At 41.3% G+C, this 21,306-nt stretch overlaps 1 protein-coding gene across 9 annotated transcripts in view; it reads right to left on the minus strand.

The window, feature by feature from the left end:
* Nucleotides 1–21,306, minus strand: part of KMT5B (lysine methyltransferase 5B) — a 53,708-nt gene that overhangs the window by 20,551 nt on the left and 11,851 nt on the right. For 4 of the 9 annotated variants that reach the window (XM_024987357.2, XM_024987356.2, XM_005227193.5 and 1 more), the window contains exons 2-5: nucleotides 12,980–13,215; nucleotides 6,613–6,760; nucleotides 3,229–3,297; nucleotides 2,957–3,040 (exon numbers count right to left, since the gene is read on the minus strand). In XM_024987357.2, coding sequence (XP_024843125.1) covers nucleotides 2,957–3,040; nucleotides 3,229–3,297; nucleotides 6,613–6,760; nucleotides 12,980–13,139 — 461 coding nt within the window. In that variant the 5' untranslated portion in view covers nucleotides 13,140–13,215. The other 5 variants (XM_024987358.2, XM_005227196.5, NM_001076551.3 and 2 more) reach the window with 3 other exon arrangements.

Genomic DNA, 21,306 nt, shown 5'->3' on the forward strand with positions numbered 1-21,306 from the left:
GATCAGTGTGCAAATACACATTCATGTGGTGCAAACAACACTGCTGCAGCACTTCACAGTGCGGAGGTTATAACTAAAGCATGGTTTGGGGTTGACACTGGTATGGACAAGGAAGAAAGTGGTGAATTTAGATTTCTAAAGAAAAAACAGACTATTGCTAGAGGCAGGAAGGAACCAGGAGGAGGAAGGCAAAGGAGAGAAATTCTAAGCCGAGGACCTTAGCAGAAATTCTAAGGCTTGATTCAAAGAGATGACCAGGGCTGAGGGAGTCAGCTGGCGAGCAACAGGACAAGGAATGTTACAGAACAAGGAAGGGCAAAGATGCGAGGAAGAGAATAGGTATAATACAATTTACTGGGCAGGATCTTCAGAGGCCTTCAGGTGGGTGAGCACACTGACACCTCTAGAAACTCACGAGCCCCAGACTCCAGGGTTAGGAAGCTCTCGCGACTCCTAACAGAAGGATCCAAAGGAGCTCTAGAGATAGTACATGAAGAAACAGTGCCCTATTTTATTTCCCATTTCAATCAGTTAGCACACCAGCCCTCACAGACAGATGGGTGCAAGTCCTCTGGACAATTCAGAATGTCTTTAACTAGACTGTCAGACTATGATGTCAGGGAATGACTAAAATGCAGATCTGCAGAACTGTGATAGTATTCAAACTTCCACACAGTTACAGTATTAAACTACTTTTGAATCGCGGCCATCACAAGTGATTTTGTCAACACTGGGTTTCACTAAGAAACCCAAACTCAACCCTTCCGGCTGCAACCCTGCACTGTGGGGTTACGTGCACAGGAAGGACAGATAAGACCACTCAGCAGCTGTTAGCTGAGGCACACCACTCCAGGCAATACCAAATGATGGGAAACAGAAACTCACATTCTGCACAGTAAAGAGAAAAGCAAAAGTTCCCTCTGAGCAATAATACATGATGTTAAGTGATGGGGCCACAGCAATCGTTACATGTTCAATGCAGGACTGACCAATGGCGATACCTATAAAGTAACTGCATGGCTGCACACATCAGAGTCAGGACTATATTCACCTCAAAATCTTAAGAACATGACAAAAAATAAGTCACAGACCTGGAACAGACACCAGCAACTCCTGACAGGCTTCATGTGCGCTCTCCACGTTCTGAAACCTGCTATCTGAAGACACCTTTCAGCTATCCTTTTGTTTACTCTTTGCTTGTGATGGAAACCCTGAATGCTTATTGGAAGGACTGATGCTGAAGCTGAAACTCCAGCATTTTGGTCATCTGATGAGAACAGCTGACCCACTGGAAAAGTCCCTGATGCTGGGAAAGATTGAGGGCAGAGGAGAAAAGGGCCATCAGAGGATGAGATGGCTGGATGGCATCACCAACGCAATGGACATGAACTTGGGCAAACTTCAGGAGATGGTGAGGGACAGCGAGCACTGGCGTGCTGCAGTCCATGGGGTCACAAAGAGTTGGGCACAACTGGGCAACTAAACAACAAAAACAACACGATGCCAGACAATTAATATGCTAAAACCAACACACAACCACCACCTCTTGAGTTACTAATATATTGTACCTTCCACACAACCTGTGACTTTCTTTTCCGCTTTCCTGACTTCTACTGCCTCAAACACAAACAAACCCCCTAACTATCCCCTTGCTGCCCACTGGACAAGAATCTCCATTTTACTTAAAATGTAATTTGCAGTCCAAACTTACTGTCATATTTGGCTGCTATAGGCATGAAATGACAGTGATGAAAAGGAGGAAGAAAACAGTACTGGGTGCAGACAGGAAGGGGAAGAGACAGCTGTTTTCAATAACCAGATAGAACATGAAAATCACCTGGCTGACAGTTCAAGTCAAATCCCATTATACTAAAAACTGTGAGGAATAAAAATTATTTAATAACAAGGCTGTTACAACTATCAGGTCCAGAGCAAAAGGCATGGGGGATCTTGGAAAAAATTAACTTTCTATTATTGAATAGAAAAATATGCTCTGTCTTCTCCTTAATACAGTCATGCTAAATCTCCCATACAAACTGGCTCCTAAAGGTAGAAGAAAATTCACATGATTTAAAAAATTATGTCTGGCTCCATAAATGAGAAAAATAAGGCCCAATGAGGGCCAGCTGCTGGAAGGAGGGGACTGTTACCCAAGGCAGTCTTGGCCCTGCTCTCATCTGAAGCCTGAGCGCCCTCTTGTGTCCCTTGAGCATGAGAACGGGATCTGACTTACAGCTGAGCACCAGCACCAAGCCCCACCTGAGCCGGCCTGCCTGGTGCCCTGACAGCACAGCCAGAGGAGTGCAAACAACTGCGTATGGGGTGGCGGGGCAGGCAAGAGAAACAGGCCTTTGGCATTTCCAAATCAACGCGCCCCTCCTCCCTCTTAACAGGTCATTTGCAACTTTAAATAAACCAAACATTTATTTTTCTCTTCCCACACTTCTCTGATCCCATGGCCGGTACAGGAAATTTAAAAATACGGCATTTACAATTATTTACTATTAAAAGGGGCAGGGAAAAAAACATATGAATTCACACTCCCACACACCTGTTCCCCACTCTTTCCAGAGACTGACTTCCCAGGTTTTCTTGCTATTTGGTTTTTCTGTTTCCAAACCCAAGAGACCACTGTGGCCATGAAGAAAAGCTGCAGGTGTGCATTAGCTGCACTACTGTGCCCCTCCATGAGCATGTAAACCAAGAGCCGACTGGAGGGAGGGGAAAGAGGAGGGGACAGAAAAAGGGAGCGAGGGAGAGGGGGAGGGAGAGAGAGAGACATGCTCAAATATTTAAGATATGAAATAAAACCGTGAGGCAACATCGTGAACACATTCCCCCTCTCAACAAAGTTTAACTGCAAGCTGACATTCCGAGACGCTGGGGGGCGGAGGTTCCGCCAGGACAGCTCTTCGCTCCTTCTTGACCTGAAAGTAAACAACAACCGGAAACATACCTGGCTGAGTCCTGCAACCAGTGCTCAGCTAATCCCATGCAGTGCCGCCTGATCTTTGGATGAATGATTTCTCTTAAAATTACCCTGTTATGGAGTACAAGTGGTTTTTTAAATATAGCTAATACTAAAGACCAAATCTTCAAAAGGTTTGCAAAATGTTCTACAAATCTTGTTTACACTGACACCTCCAATTACTTAACATAGAAGAACATTGTAATGGCTGAAACAAGTTAGTTTGTATCTTATTACTGTTTGTAATGCTCTCTACCTACCTTACAGGGTTGTTGTGAGAAAAACTGTCAGATTTTGAAAAATGCCTTGAGCTCCTCGGAGGAAAGGCGCTATATAAATGCAAAAAAAAACAACAATAAAAAACTATACAATATTAGATGTATCAGAAATCCCTAACATGCTGTGATATCTAACAACTTTAAGAAGCCACAGGTTGGCTCGAAATGATAAAAAAGGCCAGGAAGCTAAAATTCTTTCCTTCCCACAAAACATTTTATCCTTGATTATACTAAAAGTTCAAAAACTTTCTTTATGCTTTCCAGTCAAACACTTGATATTAAAGTGACATTTAAAGTGATTTATAAGTTCACATTCAACAGTGGATACAAATGATAAAACAGTGGATATCAAATATATAAATAATGAAAAAAAAATTAGATGGTTAGTGTAGTGGAATTAGGTAAGTGAGGACTGCACAGGCGGAAGTCTGTGCCCTGAGAGGACTCTTCCCATTTCTGCACAGTGTGATGTCCCCCCAGCTCCTCAGGATACTGTGAAATCACTGGTCACATGGCCTGAAAAATGGGGCATCACTGACAACACCTATTTCTGTTTCACGACCTTCATCTCTCCACTAGCTTTTTAAAAATCATTATAGAGGTATTACTAACAACTCTATTTTCTGGTTAAAAGGATGAATTTAAGTTTTATAACTGACAAAAATCAACTAAATCAAAACATTTCCTGACAAATTGAAATTACTATTTTGCTTATGCCATTTCTAGGCATTCATGCCACAATTCTGATTGCCTTGTTAGTAAATACAGGGATATGCTAAGGTTAAAATATAACCAATTCATAACATATCCAGTTTGGGAATATCTCAAATAATTAAACATCTACTGTTTCTGAACAGTATCCCTGAAGGTACAACTGAAGTAAGTAGAAGAGAAGAAGAGGGCATAAAAAAAAAGAAAAACTAAGATCAAATCACAGATCAATAAACATGAGAACAAAGAAGCCACTTATTGTAAGTAACAGATAACCTGGAGAGTTAAAATCCAGTTCCAGTCACATCCTCCAGTCACTTCTTTGCACGCCAAAGAAAGAGAAGTCCACAAAAAAATAATAATTTCAAAAGTATGTATGACTATTCAAAGAGAACACTGCAAAGTTTCCTTACTGTCTATAAAATAACTTTGAAAATCGTTTAAGTGGCATTCTGGCAAATTCTCACTCAGAAGATAAAGAACTATAAGTGACAGCTTTATTTTCAAACAGACCCACCAAGGATGAATGAAGGCCTCTACTGAGGCGGCAGCACGCCGTGCTTGCCGCAGCGGCACTGACCGCTCGCCGCACTGTAAGCAGTGACCCTGTCACTAGGCCAACGGAGTCTAACCGGGGGCAGCAGCACTAGCTGCAGCATCAGTGGCTATTTTAGGAGCTGTTTGAGTAGAACCAAATGAAGCACTGGAAAATATGAACCTGGGGTACTTGGGTATAGTAAGATTTAAAGTTTTAATAATAATATCTGTGTGGTAATCCTAAACCCTACATTTTAGGACTACATGTCTTAAGATGAGTCCCAGAACTACTGATAAGGGAGTTTCTACCCACTTACCACATGGCGACAAGGCTCAGCAGGCTCGATGGTTTGGGACTTTGCTTCCCAAGTGTAACTGGGAGTTTGTGACAAACGGAGACTCTCAGGCCCCACCTCAAAGCTACTGAATCAGAACCTGTACCTTATCAAGGTTCCCAAGTGACTCATATGTAAGCTGATTATAAGCAGCAGCTCTCCAGGAGGACTTTTACAGAAAACATGAGTTATTTACTGTTACAGAAACCAGTAACAGGTAACTCTTCAGCCTCAGGGACAGTCAAAGCATGAGGGCTTCAGAATACGTGGAGTTCTTTCCCAAGCCATTAAAACTTTTGTTGTAATTCTGATGGAAAACTTTCTAAAAGTGGTTTATATGCTTCCATATTTCAGGATACAAGGCATAATAAACATAATCTGTTTCTTGATGACTCCAGGCCATAATTACAGGCCTTTGAGGTAATATTCTGAATGCCACTAGACTACTAGGTCAAACAGTGAGTGTATCACTTTTTCTTCCAGGCTAACCAGTGAGTTAAATACTACTAGGACTCTAATAGTAGGAGAATGAGCCCTGGCCTCTTATGTTCACTGGGAAATAGGTGATTCGGACTCAGAATAATACAAGCTAGATTTCAGTCAGGCACTAGGGCATCCAATCCTGCTGATTTTAGAATATCTATGTGCCCCTCTGACGGCAGGGAACCAGTTAAATAATCTCAAGTTCATTCCAAATTTCACTTCGTTTTAGTGAGTAAAGATATATGATGGCAGGAAATTACATGAAAATACCAAAGGCATGTTTTAACTGGAATTACTTCTTTGGGAATTTAGAATATAATTGATAAATGAATTATCTTGTTTTAATTCTAAGAAGGGACAGAATTAAAGAGGAAGAAATGAACACATGACTTTCCTCTAAGCACCTGTCCCCAACTAGTTACTGGTGACCATCCGCCTGGTGATCCAGTCCCTCCAGGGCCGTGCCTGACATGGCAGCTACAAAGCCTCAGCGCTGGTATGACGCAGCCCAGAGTGAACAGAGGCCCAGAATTCGCTCCACATTCTGAATGAACCCCCACTGTCCTGCTTTTCCACCAGATTTCAAAACCCTCTGGACATTAAGAGGCAACAAAAAGTTGTAAAGGTCTGACTTCAGTGCTTGGCGGCAGTTAATTATGAAATTATCAAAGGGTCTTTTTGGGAGCAAGGTGATATTTAAGACAATTAAAGAAATTTAAAGGGTGACAGATGTAAAGAGTTATGTAGTATTTTATATATGTGGCATGCAATATTCAATAAAGCAGTTGCAGATTTATTAACATTTTTTATCTGCATACTGAATATAAGCACATCTTTACTTCTAATGACTGAGTCTCAAAGATAAAACATAATGGTAAAATTCCCTATATATAGTAGCAATTATTTAAAAGATGAAAAATTTGTAATAAAATCATGAAAAAAACTGATGCCACCTAATTTAAGTAGGAAAAAAATCATCCACATTTTCAAGATTGTACAGGATGCATATAAGCTATTTCTTTCAGCTAAGATAATTCTCATCAAATCTAAAACAGAATATAAAGATATGCCTCCAACTTTATATTTTAATAGAACCATCTCAAGATAAAATAAGAACACAGAATTAAAACACACAGCTCTTGGAAGCTTTTGTTGCTTTTCTTGGCTCACACTTGGAAAATTCTTCTGCAACAAAAACTTTCCTTTAACGTCACTTTAAATTTTGACTTAAAATTAACCATCTATTTTCTCAAGTTCAACGACATCATCTGTTCCACTCAGAATAAAGACTTAAAATTACCTAGTATTCATTTTGTGTGTTTGAAAACCTAAATAGGGATCAAGAACCAAACTGGTCGCTAGGTCATCATTTTCACAGAGTTCCTTGGCAGACATTCCAGAAGATGGTACATATCGACTCTGTCCCTCAAAGCCTGAGTTCCCATTACCTGTGAGAAGAGAAGAGAGAAAGTAACTCGCACTGAATACTACTTAAATCTACCTTAAAAACCTTCAGCTGCACTGCCCATTCAAGTTAGTAATTAAGAATTAAAACTGCTACTTCAATTTTACCAATTAAAAACTGAGTACCCTTTGCAAAAATAGAAAAACCAAATCCAGTAAATTAACTCAATTATTGAGAGCATTTTCGTTAGATAATATTATCAAGTTCCCCAAGAACAGGGTCTAGATAGCTGTGATACCCTGGCTGAGATGCCTTACTTGCCCATCCAAGGAAGAGCTGACACAGGAGACGGGCAGATGTTCGTCAGAGTAGCAAGACAGCCTCAAGGGCCACTGCAGACGGGGCTGGGGTGAGAAGGAAACAAGAGGAGCACGAGACCCCTCTGCAAGCAGTGCCAGAAGGGCAGATCTCAAAGGCGCCAAAAAGGAACATCCAGGTGTTACACCTTCAGCTCTCTGCTTTTGGGCAGATGTGTGATTATCATCCCCACTATGCGGGAAATTGAGGCCCAGAGGTTAAGAAACTTGCCTATGGTTACAGAGCTAGGTAGCAGAAGAGGGGAGAGAGGTAGAGAGAGACTAAGAGGCCTATTTCTAACTAACCCGCTTGAAACAGATTTTGAAGGAACGGATAAAAATAGGGAAGTGACTGAAAAAGGTAACTAAAGTAAATGGGTTTAACTGTGTAAGAAAAACACAATGTAAAGAGAGGAAAGGAAGACTAAATTTGTACGGATGAAGCTTCATCAGTGCTGATTTAAGTTTGACGTACACGTCATTGAGTCTCCGTGGAGCCAGCACATGTAATTACAGAGGATACCAGCAGTGTAACTTTAAGCCTCTCAAAATTAAAAGGTGGAAGAATGAGAGACAAAGCGAGAGATCTAACCATGTCATCCACTCTCCCAATAAGTAAATAAACAAACACTTACATGTAAGTCCCTGGCAAAGGGTCAGTATTTGTTTTCAAGTCAAACTTCTGCATGTAGGTATGTGTACAACTATCAAAGTTATATTTTCTATAACAGCTTTATTAAAATTTAATTCACATACAAGTCACCCATTTACAGTATACAATTCAGAATATGGTTTTAAACATATTTACAGAATTGTATAACCATCACCACAAACAATTCTGGAACATTTTCATCACCCCTAAAAGAAACTCCATACCTACTAGAAGTTACTGTCCATTTTTCCCTCCCACACAGCCTCCGGCAACCACTAATCTACCGTTTGTATGGATTTGCCTAGCTCTGAAAATTTCACATAGATGGAATCATATGACGTGGTTTTCTGTGACTGACTTCTTTAGCATGTTTCTGTGACTGACTTCTTAGCATGTTTCCAAGGCTCATCCACGTTGTACCACGCATCAGTACTTCATTCCTTATTAAGGCCAAAGAATATTTCATTGTATGAATAGATCACATTTTGTTTTTGATTCATCAGCTGATGGAAACACAGGGGCTGTATCCATTTCTGGCTATGATGAATAAGGTTTCCATGAACACTCAAGTAAAGTTTTTGTGAGTACATATGTTTTTCAACTCTCTTAGGTACATATCCAGGAGTGGAAACTGCTGGGTCATGTGGTAACTCTATGCTGAACCTTTTGAGAAACTGCCAGACTGTTTTCCAAGTGGCTGCACCATTTTATGTTCCCAAAAACAGTGTATGAGGACTCTAACTTCACCACACCATCACCAGTTACTATTTGTCCTTTTGATTTCAGACATCCTGCTGATTGTGAAGGGGTACACTATGGTTTTGATTTGAATATCCCTGATGACTAATGATTTTGAATATCTTTTCATGTATTGGCCATTTGTATATCTTTGAAGAAATGTCTGTCTATTCAGATCCCTTGCCCATTTAAAAATTTAAATTGTTTTTTATTATTTACTTGTAAGAATTCTTTTTAAAATTGATTTGGCTGTGCTGGGTCGCTGTTGCTGTGTGAGCTTTTTCTCCAGCTGCAGGGTGCGGGCTTCTCAGCGACGGCTTCTCTTGTGGAGCACCCGGGCTTCAGTAGTCGCACACATGGGCTCGAGAGCTGCAGTTCCTGGGCTCCTGAGTGCAGGCTCAGTACTGTGGCACACCACTGTAGCTGCCGCCCCATGGCCTGTGGAGACTTCCCAGGCCAGGGATCCAACCGGGCCTCCTGCAATGACAGGTGGACTCTCTACCACCGAGCCACCAAGGAAGCCCACAGGAGTGATTTCTTCTGGATGCTAGTCCTTTATCAGATGTGTGATTTGAAAACATTTTCTCCTATTCTGTAAGATGTCTTTCCACGTTCTTGATGGTATTCCTTAAAGTCTGCAACTTCAGTGAATTTCATGTTATCCTTTTTCTTTTGATCCCTGTGCTTTTAGTGTCATATCCAAGAAACCACCGCCTAATCCAAAGTCATGAAAATTTACCCATATGTTTTCTTCTGGGGGTTTTATAGTTTAAGCATTTAATTTCGGTCTTTGGTCCATTTTAAGTTAATTTTTCACATATGGTCTGAGGTTCGGTCTAACTTCATTCTTTTGCATGTGAGTATACAGTTGGGCCAGAACCAACTGCTAAAAGGACTATTCTTTCCTGACTTAATTTCATTTTCACTTCTGTCAAAAATCAATTGACTACAAACATGAGGGTCTTCTGTGGATTCTCAAATCTATTTCATGAATATATGTCTATCCACATGCTAGTATAATACTGTCTTCATTACTGCAGCTTTGTAGCAAGCTCTGAAACTGAAAGGTATGAATCTTCCAAGTTTGAGTCTTTTTCAAGACTCTTTAAGCTATTATAGGTCCCTTGAATTTTCTTAAGAGTTCTAGGATCAGCCTGTCAATTTCTACAGAGAAGCCAGTTGAGGTTTTGATAGAGATTACATTCAATCTGTGGGGCTTCCCTGGTAGCTCAGCTGGTAAAGAATCTGCCTGTAATGCAGGAGACTCTGGTTCGATTTCTGAGTTGGGAAGATCCCCTGGAGAAGGGATAGGCTACCCACTCCAGTATTCTTGGGCTTCCCTGGTGGATCAGATGGTAAAGAATCCACCTACAATGCAGAAGACAGAAGACCTGGGTTCGATCCCTGGGTTGAGAAGACCCCCTAGAGGAAGGCATGGAAACCCACTCCAGTATTCTTGCCTGGAGAATCCCATGGACAGAGGAGCCCCATGGGCTACAGTCCATGGGGACACAAAAGAGTCGGACATGACTGAGCAACTAAGTACAGCATACATTCAATCTGTAGATCATTACCATCTTAACAATATTAAGTCATCTAATCAATGAATATGGGATGTCTTTCCATTTATTTAGATCTTTAATTTCTTTTCAATAATGTTTTATAGTTGTCAGAGTGTAAGTTTTACACTTTATATTAAATTTATTGCTCTTTCTTTCTGATGCCCTTCTAAACGAAACTGTAACTTTTACTTTTGGATTCTTTATTGAAAGTGTATAGATATACAATTGATTTTTGTATACTTGCATCCTGCAATTTTGCTGAACTCATTTATTCTAATATTTTAGAGGATTCCTTAGGACTTTCTATATACAGAATCATGTCATCTTCAAATAGAGATTGTTTTACTTCTTTTCCAATTTAGATGCCTTTAAGTTCATTTTCTTGCTTAACTGCTGTAGTCAGAACTTCTAGTACAATGCTAAACAGAAGTGATGAGAACGGATAAATTTCTGTCTTGTTCCTGATCTCAGGAGAAACCATCCACCATTATACATGACATTAAGCATTATCAGATTGAAGAATTCCTTTCTATTCCTAGTTTGCTGAGAGTTTTTATCCTGAAAGGATGTTGGATTTTGTCAAACACTTCTTCTGCATCTATTGGGATGATAGTACGGTTTTTGTCCTTGATTCTATTGATATGATATCACATCAGTTGATTCTCAGACATTAAACCAACCTTGCATTCCTGGGATAAATCCCACTTGGGCATGCTACAGAATTCTTTTCATCTGTTGCTGGATCTGGCTGACTAGTATTTTACTGAGCATTTCTGCACCCACATTTATTAGAGATCCTGGTCGGTAGGTCTCCTTTTCTTCTGATGGCCTTGGTACAAGGACAATACTGGCCTTTTCTTTGGAGGTGGTGTTTTCTATTTTTGATTTGAAACTTACTGATTCAATCTTCTTTACTTGCTATATAGGTTTATTCAGATTTTGTATAAATTTCTTTCTAATTCAGTTTCAGTAATTTATTACTTTCTAGAAATTTGTGCACTTAATCTAAGCTATTTTAGTTCTTGGTATACAGCTGTTCATAGTATTCTGTTACAATTCTCTACATTTTTCTAAAGTCCTTCAATCCCACAGCCTCCAGAAGAACTGTTCCTTTCAAATTGTTGTCTTAGAGAAGACTCTTGAGAGTCCCTTGGACTGTAGGGAGAGCAAACCAGTCAATTCTAAAGGAAATCAACTCTGAATATTCACTGGAAGGATTGATGCTGAAGCTGAAGCTCCAATACTTTGGCCACTTGATGAAAAGAGCTGACTCATTGGAAAAGACCCTGACCCTGGCAAAGGTTGAGGGCAGGAGGAGAGTGTGGCAGAGGATGAGATGGTTGGATGGCATCACTGACTCAATGGACATGAGTTTGAGCAAAATCCATGAGACACCGAAGGACAGGGAAGGCTGCTGTGCTACAGTCCATGGAGTAGCAAAGAGCTGAACATGACTTAATAACGGAACAACAACAGTAATGTCCCTTCTGCTGTTGATTCTTCGTCTTCTCTTTTTCTTAATCAATCCTGCTTAAAGGTTTGCCAATTCTTCTTTTCAAAGAAGGAACTTCTTGAGCTTTGCCCATTTTCTCTGTTTTCTATTTTGTTAATTTCTACTCTATTTCCTTCCTTCTTCCTGCTTAGGGTTTAGTTTTGCTCTTTTTCTGGTGTTTTAAGGTAAAAGGTTAGATTATCGATTGAAATCTTCCTTCTTTTTAAAATACAGGTGTTCACAACTATAATTTCCCTCCAGGCACTGCTTTAGCTGCATTCCGTAAGTTTTTGGTATGTTGTATCTTCATTTTCAATCGTCTCAAACTATTTACTTATTTCCCTTCCGATTTCTTCTCTAATCCACTGGTTATTTAGGAGTGAGTTAATTTCCACATATTTGTGTACTTCCCAAGTCTCTGTTATTCATTTCTAATCTTACTCCACTGTGGTCAGAACATATATTGTATGATTTCAATCCTTTTAATTTACTGAGGCTTAAAGTATGGCCTAGTCTATGGTCTATGCTGAATGCTTCATGTGCACTTGAAAAGAATGTGTGTTCTGCTCCTGTTAAGTGGAGTGTTCTACAGAGGTCTGTCAGGAATAGCTGGTTTAGAGTACTGTTTGAGTCTTCTGTCCTTCATCTTCTGCTTATCTATCCATTATTGAAAGTGGGGAACTGAAGTCCCACATTATTGCTGAATCGTCTATTCCTTCCTTCAGTTTTGTGAGTGTTTGCTCCGTGTATTCTATGGGTCTGGTGTTAGATGAAGTCACTAAAGTCTTTTATCTAAGATGATGCATCTCCTCATCATTGACGCTCTTTTTGCACCATTCTTGCCCAATAACATCCAACGTAATGCTGTCCATCTTCACAGGTTTACATTTATCCTGGGGCAATTTACTACTCTTAAAAGAGCTATGAAATATGGATCAAATCGACACTTTCTTGAACTCTCAATATGTAGCCTCATTATCAACCAAAAGATATTGAGGTAAAAAAGTAATTCATTGTCAACAGTCCTTTTCTGTTAGGATAAACTATTCACTCTGAATAAATAGAAGAAACGGTGACAATTTTAAAAGCTGCCTTAACTTCCACTTAACATGTAAATGAAGGCTGACTTTATCATTCATATTACTCTACAAGTTTTCAAATACATACTTACATTTACATCAAACATAAAAAAACACAATTTAAACTTAAAAGAAATTTAATAGCAGTCCTTTAATATTTTTAAAAAAACAAAGCAACCATTCAGGTATAAATTCTACAAAATATAATTTAAAGTTATGGATATAAAAACACTGTATTAAGAACTGAGTTGTACACAATGTTTGATGAGAATAAGAGTAAAAGAACCATACTGTTAACTGAGAAGAGAACACACATGACAAACCGGGGAGAACGCCTGCCCCGAATCACAATCGAGAGAGCGACAGTTGAAGCGTGTACATACATCTGCTCGACCTCCTCTCGCCTGCGTTTCTGCCAGCCTTCACGTTGTCCTTTCCCGAGTGCTGTAACTTTGATTGATTCTGCTGATGGTCATTAGACAACTTGCCTCCATGTCTCCTGCCATTCACCACCATGTTCTTGGATTCTCCCAACCACTTCATACCCACAGACAGCCTGACCCAGGTGCATTTAGTCACTCTCTTCAAATAGCTTAGAGAATAATTTCAACGTTCTCTCCTAACAGAAACAAAACATGAAAAACAGAATAAAATGGGGAGATAAATACATAAAAGACCATGCTACCCAGACCCCTGAGCAATTTTCAGAGTATTAAAAGTAATTGCACAATTTGTGTTTTCACTCTTCACAGACTGTCCTGGCCGCCCCCCTCCCACACTGAGGCCTACAGAGCCCCCAGACTCGCTCCGTCCTGCTCACTGCTTGTGCTAACAGCGACCGGTAACTAGTAAGTGTTCAACAAATAGGTATCTCTCAGTTACCAATAAGAATCATCTTTGCTTTCTATTACCGTGATATCTAGGTATAGCTAGATAGCAACAACTTGCTCAAACTACAAGTTTTGGAAAACTGTATTAACTCTGTGAATAAACTAAAAGAAAAATTGCTTCTTCTCTTCTTGAGGAGCTGAAGAAAAGGCATCTAAGTTATGCTTTCTCCACAAGAGTTTTGTTAGTCTGAAATCAGCATTAAGGGTATTTAAGAGACCAACATTCAAATATCAAAATACTGCTCATTATGAAATACCTGCCTTAGCTTTCTTTACATTGGCAACAAAAATTGAAATTATTATATTTGCTAGTACAGTGGTTTCCCTATCTGAATTTTTTTTTTTTTTTTTCCCCTATCTGAATTTTAACTAGCTGAATTTAGGGGCAAAATGACTAGGACAGTGAGCGATGCTTATCACATGTAAGGACCTTTGGAAAAGAAGGTATAGATGGCATTTGCTGGTAGTGAAATGAGAGGATGTCCACGTCACCACCTCATTACAAATGACGCTTTAATATAAATCAGGCTAAAAAGGCTCAAGGAAAGCAAAGTACAACAACAGAGCTAAGGGAATTTTAGGATTTCAGCACAACTCTTTCAACGTGCAGAGGGAACTGAGGCAGCACACCCAATGAGCACAGCCAGCCTGCAGCAGCGTCCAGAGAGGAGCCCAGCGCTGCTGCCCAAGGCTCTCTCACTGCAGCAAAGGGCATCTTCCCTCACCTTCCCCAAACACACAGAAAAGTACACGATAAATTATGCTGAACGACTCCCAGAAATGCAGAGCCGGAGATAATTATTGATACCCAACACAAATACAAAATATTACTTTTTACTTGACCTCCAGTCTCTCTGAAATCACAGGAATTCTGTGTGAATTCAGCGAGGTAGAATGTGTGTTAGAGCAACATGCTTAGCTATAAGAAGGTAAAAACCAGCTGATCCATATCAAGAATACTTTTAAATTGTTCTCAAAGATGTATTTTCTCTTAGTTCTTCACTATTTAAATTCAGTTAGTCTACAGCTCTTATTGTACCAATCTTTTGATTTTTCCTGTGGGCTTCACTAAACCCAGAAAAATGTCGCAGCTTAAATAGGTAACGGCAAGTAAAATACTGAGGCATCAGTTACAGGCTAAATGTTTGTGAACTAATATACTTTATTAAATAAAACAGTATCTCCTAGCAATGATAGAATATCTTATATTTACACTTAGACAACTGGTCTTTTTGTCTAATTCCTACACGTTCCAGGAACTCTTCCTTGACCCTCATTCCCAAATCCAGGTAGACACCCCACTATAAAACTGGGTGAAAGCCCTTATGTCACCTTAAGAGTGGAGGCCTGTCTGCCACCTCGAAAGCCAGTGGAGATGATGGAATTCCAGCTGAGTTACTTCAAATCCTAAAAGATGATGCTGTTAAAGAGCTGTACTCAATGTGCCAGCAGATTTAGAAAACTCAGCAGTGACCACAGGACTGGAAAAAGTCAGTTTTCACTCCAATCCCAAAGAAAGGCAATGCCACAGAAAGTTCAAACCACCTTAAAATCATGCTCATCTCACATGCTGGCAAGGTAATGCTCAAAACCCTTCAAGCTAGGCTTTACCAGTAAGCGAGCCAAGAACTTCCAGATGTACAAGCTGGATTGAGAAAAGGAAGAAGAAACAGAGATCAAATTGCCAACATCCGCTGGATCACAGAAAAAGCAAGGGAATTGCAAAAAACATCTACTTCTGCATCACTGACATCCTAAAGCCTCTGACTGAATGGATCGCAACAAACTGGAAAATTCTTAAAAAAATGGGAATATCAGACCACCTTACCTACCTATTTCCTGAGAAACCAGTATGCAGGTCAAGAAGCAATAATTAGAACCAGACATGGAACGATGGACTGGTTTCAAAACTGGGAAAGGAATATGTCAAGGCTAAACATGGTCTCCCTGCTTATTTAACTTCAATGCAGAGTACACTGTGCGAAATGCTGGGCTGGATGAATTACAAGCTGGAATCAAGACTGCCAGGAGAAATATCAACAATATTTGATATCAAATATCTCAGATACACACAGATGGTAACACTCTAATGGCAGAAAGCAAAGAGGAATTAAAGAGCTTCTTGATGAGGGTGAAAGAGGAGAGTGAAAATACAGGCTTAAAGCTCAACATTCAAAAAACTAAGATCATGGCATCCGGTCGTATCACCTCATGGCAAAGAGAAGGGGAACAAGTGGAAGCAACGACAGATTTTATTTTCTTGGAATCCAAAATCACTGAGGACAGTGACTACAGCTGTGAAAATAAAAGACGCTTGCTCCTGGGAAGAAAAGCTACGACAAACCCACACACCATATTAGACCTTTGCCGACAAAGGTCTGTATAGTCAAAGTATGCTTTTTCCACTAGTCATGTACAAATGTGAGAGTTCACGAATGTGAACTATCAAGAAGGCTGAGCACTGAAGAATTGATGCTTTCGAATTGTGGTGCTGGAGAAGACTCTTAAGAGTCCCCTGGACTGCAAGGAGATCAAACCAGTCAAGCCTAAAGGAAATCAACCCTGAATATCCATTGGAGGGACTGATGCTGAAGCTAAAGCTCCAACACTCAGACCACCTGATGCGAAGAGCCAACTCATCGGAAAAGATTCTGATGCTGGGAAAGATTGAGGGCAGGGGGAGAAAGGGCCAACAGAGGATGATGGTTGGATGGCATTGCCGACTCAATGGACATTAATCTGAGCAAATTCCAGGAGATAGTGAAGGACAGGGAAGCCTGGCGTGCTGCAGTCCATGGGGTTGCAAACAGCCAGACATGACAGAGAATGAACAACAACAGTCTTCCTCCTCAAGGGACTGAGAATTCCTGAGGTCAAGAACCTACTTTTCTTTTCCTTAGCATAGCACAAAGTAGATCAAAGGCACTCAACTGATGAAAGAATAAATAAATCAGAATGTGATCTAAACTGCCTCACAGGAGCTGCCGCATCCGTATTTTTTGGACTATAAATTATAACCTGACCTCCAATTCTCTTCTTCCTCAAGGTGCCTGTGCTGGCACTGGCAGCCGGGGCAGGGCTGGCACAGGCGGCACAGCTCTCACAACCAGCAACCACCCATGCACCTACCACAGTGCTTTCGGGTCCACCCGACTCTGTACCTCCAGAGAAAACATTAAGAAGGAAGTTCATCTCAAGGATGTCTACGTATACTGATAACACACGACCTACAGACAATGATGAAAGAACGTGTTTTGAAGCCTCTTTTAGGAGTCCTAATACTCCTCAGTGATACAAAAGGAAAAGAGGAATGCGGCTTTAGACAGAATCAAGAGACAAAAGAGCGAGCAAATCACCTCCCCAGAGAGCCCTTCAGCCCCAGCCAAGCTCCCAGTCAGAGGAAAAAGGCAGAAAACCTGGGACAACGCCCAGCAGTCCGTGCTTTAGTCAGCCCTCCAGGTGATTCTGATGCAACTCCAGGGTCTGAACCTGTTCTCAGTTACTTGTTTATCTACTAGGGCAAAGAAGAGATGTCAAATTTTTAAGGAAAATTAAAGAATAAAAATTTTAATTTGAGGAAATTATACCTGTCAACCCAATTTCTCCCAAGAATTCAGAAAGTTCACCAATAAATCATTTTAGTAGTACACGCTAACTCAGTTCATGGAGAACAGACTGAGATCCACTCTAACTTACACATAATTTCAATTAAATGTAAGTTAATGACCAAAAAAAGGAGCAAATGCATAACCCGGGGTGTCTCAATTATATTACAGTCAACTGATACTATTTTATTTGAACTTAAGGAACCAAAGCATAACGAGCACTCTGTCAATCAGAAGACGTCGCTGAATTCCACTAGAATGAACACACTGCACGTATGTCTGGGTGTATTCCATATTCTAGCAGAGGCGCCAATACTCTCCACTCGTCTGGATAACAACAGCTATCATTACAGCAAAAGACTTCAGCTCACAATGAATATTCTGTGAAAGCAGTTTTAGTAAAGCTAGCAGAGATTGGGAGCTATGCATAACTTCTTAGCTCAAAATAAACATAGCCTCTACTAACCATCAGGTCATCGTCTGCTCTGCCCTCATGAGTACAGGATCTGCTCTTGTTGGCATGATCATTCCCACAAAACGATGAGCTAGAAGAACACTTTCATATTAAAGGTGGAGATGGAATTTGAAAAGCTAACACAGGTAGGTATTTTCATAGGAGAAACAGGAGCTCAAGACACGGGGTGGCTCCCCCTCCCAACAGAGGAGGGGTGCAGTCTCTCTGGCCTGGAACCCAGCAGGCTCACATGGAAATACTACCATGGTCTTGACGTGGTTGACAGCATCTGAGCTGTATTTAGAAGTTAAAATCACCTCAAATTCATCCCAAAATTGGCAGAAAAAAAAATTTAAGAAAGGAGTACTGGCTATTCTTTAAATGGCCTAACAACTTACAAATCACTCTCTGTTCTGATTTCCCAATTAAAAATTCATGAAAATTATTACATCTACTACACTCCAGTCACTGAGGATGCAGCAAACAAGGCTTCTGCCCTCATCTGTGCTTAAATTCTAATGAAGAAAGCTCCAGAAAATGACAAATTAGCAAATAAACGCCAGCACCTTGAAGAAAATAAAACCATTTCTAAGTGGCAGGGGGTGTTTTAGGTGGAACCCAGGCGGGGCAGGGAGAAGCACCGGGAGCACTGGAGAGCGAGCACAGGCAAAGGGCAGGTACAAAGCTGGGGGAGGAAGGACCAGCAGAGCCCTGCGGCACAGGAGGGGGTCAGAGGGCAGGAGGCAGGCCAGGGAGGGTCCCAGAAGAAACAACTGACGGGGGCCTCCAAACCCTGGCTGAGACCTAGGCATTAACTCTCAGTGAGAAAACAGTAGGGATGGGAGCTGAGTGGTAAAGGCCTCTGCTGGCTGCTCTTATGAAGAAGAGCTTGAATGCATTCGGAAGAGCAGCACTAATTAAGCAACTAACAATTTGGGAGGACGAGAGAAAAAGCAGTTAAGAGACCACAGCAGTAAATGAGAGGAGAGATGGATACTGGTGGGCCCGCAGTAGCAGAGTGGGGGAGGAGTGTGAGTTCAGGGATCCTTTCAGAAGGTTTTGCTGACAAACAGGATTTGCTAACACTGTGCGGAAGAAAGAGGTCTCAGATATGCTTGCAAATGGAAGAAGGGACTCAGAAGTTATACAGGTGACTAGGACCACAGGAAGGTCAGGTTTTGGTAGGGGCCGGGGTGGGGCGGGGGGGAGGAGTTTGGTTTGGTCGTGTTTGAGGTATCTGTTAAAAAAAGACCAAGCAGAGATGTCTAGGCAGCCGGACACAAGGCCCTGGAGGTCAGGTCCAGGCTGGATGTACACACCTGGGAGCTGGGGACTAGTGAGAGGTCAAACCACAGAAGCAAGTGAAATCTCCCAGGGAGAAGTATAGAGGAAAGATGTCAAGGGCCAAGGGGGCCCAGGTATATAGAACTCCAGATGATGGAACAGCAGCTGAGGACACCCGGAGGAGCAAAGAGTGAGGAAGGAGTCGAAGCAAGAGTAAATCAGGGCCCCGCGTTTCAGGAAGGAGGCCCGGCTGGGCACTGGCTGCGGGGCTCATCAGGCAGATCTCTGAGGGTCTGGGCCGCTGTGAGCCTCTCTTGGAAAGGACAAAGAACTTCTGAAATGGACATAATGTCTTGAAACATGAGCTCATGGGGAAAGAACTAGATGGCACAAAGGAATCATGAGTAAAGAGAGTCCTAAGTTCTTTTCATTTGCTTCAAATAAGAGAAAAAGAGTCTAAATTTCAGTTGTCAGAAAAGACATCTGTAACATTCAGAGGGTGGGGATAGGTCAACTTGAGACCAGCATGCTTTGAGAGTTTCTCAGGATCTTTGTTTTGCTAAGTTTTTAAATGAACAGATTTACTAGTTATCAGGAAGGGACTAAAATCACCCAAGTATGCTGATGGACGGAATTCCAAAGTGTCTGTATAAGGCTTTGCCCCCTGTTTTTATAGGTGTCACAAAAGTGACACAACCGGGCTTTAGGGAAATGCAGTTGTCACTGTGCTCTGGGATGGGACACCTTCCCTCACCCCTACACGCCCCTGGGGTTTCTTCTTGTCGTTATTCAGGCTCCTGCATCCATGGGATTTCCCAGCAAGAATAAAGGAGTGGCTTGCTGTTTCCTCCTCCAGGGGATCTTCCCCACCCAGGGACTGAACTTGTGTCTCCTGCACTGGCAGGTGGGTTCTTTACCACCAAGTCACCAGGGAAGCGCACCTGGGAGTTTATCTGACACTGAAGCACAAGGAAGGGTCTCACTGGAGCAGTACAGGTGGGGAAGGCCGCCCGTGCTTGAGACTCGACTGTCAAATGTAAAGGGCTTCCCTTGTGGCTCAGCTGGTCAAGAATCCGCCCGCAATGAGGAGCTGCTGCTGCTGCTAAGTCGCTTCAGTAGTGTCCGACTCTGTGCGACCCCAGAGATGGAAGCCCACCAGGCTCCCCCGTCCCTGGGATTCTCCAGGCAAGAGTACTGGAGTGGGGTGCCATTGCCTTCTCCGCAGTGCAGGAGACTGGGGTTCAATCCCTGGGTTGGGAAGAGCCCCTGGAGAAGGGAAAGGCTATCCACTCCAGTATTGTGACCTGGAGAATTCAAATGTAAAGAAAAGGGGACACCACTCATGATGATACAAAATGCACCAGAAAACTGCTAAAACAAGAGATGCATTTAAAGAGGAAAGCATTTAAAGAATTCTTTATAGAGTTGTGCTTAAAGAGGAAAGTTTGACCACATTTTAATACCACTAAGGGAAAAAGCACACACACACACGCCCCATCATGAATTCCAAATCACCAACAGACAGCCATGGCTGTTTTGGGGGAACAGAATTAATATCAAAAAGACTATTCCCCAAAACATTTACAGTGAACCTATTTCTTTATAATTGGAAAAAAACAAACAGCCCGGTCCCCCTAATACTTGAATTTCAAGTTTCCAAAGAAAGCACCGAGTTGCTTCATAGACCGTGTGCCCACTCTATCTCCAGTGAGGGACCCTCAGCAAATGCCAGCAGGCTCCCGACTCCCACTGTGAGAGTGTCCTTTATGCGCGCTCACAAGGACCACAACTGCCGTGCCTTTGAGCTCATCGGCTCGCCTCCAATTTGAGAGCTCTACTCTCAGTTCTTTTTCACTTAAAACTTGTGCACAGGAAGTTTCATTGAGTATCCTAAGTACAAATCGGGATTTTAAAAAATCTGTTATAAAAATGAAAACATCAATTCTGAAAGAGTACCAAAAATTTTGACACAATTCTGGTAACATCACCAAGAACTCTCTAACCAGTTTCCAACTGAACTTGTCTGAAGGTAGTTTATCTTAGAGAAATTATCCATTGACAAGGAAACAATTTCCCAAGTGGCTGAAATGAAAAAGTTAACATGTTTTTAAAAGCAGGCTCTAGCTTGCTAGAGGGCTTTTGAAAATCTTTATTGAGAAAAAGCAGAACAAACCTTTTTCAAGTGATTCAGTTACAATTTGCTAAGAAAACAATTCAGTACACCAAACAGTTAGCAGTTTGTGGAGAAGGAGATTACAAGCAATTTTTTAACTGTTACATGACATGTTCTTCAAAAGGTTTGACTTTTCAAAATAAGCATATACTACTCTTGTAATAAAGAATAAGTATAAAAAGGAAAATAAAACAGATTTCACAAAAATCCTTCTGCATCATCCATATGTATGTGAGTTAAAGCCAATTTCTAAAACTTTACTCACAGCAATTAAAACCAGACTTCTAGGCAGATGGAAGTGAAA

This window comes from Bos taurus, chromosome 29, assembly GCF_002263795.3.
Source record: "Bos taurus isolate L1 Dominette 01449 registration number 42190680 breed Hereford chromosome 29, ARS-UCD2.0, whole genome shotgun sequence".
Classification (NCBI taxonomy): Eukaryota; Metazoa; Chordata; class Mammalia; order Artiodactyla; family Bovidae; genus Bos; species Bos taurus.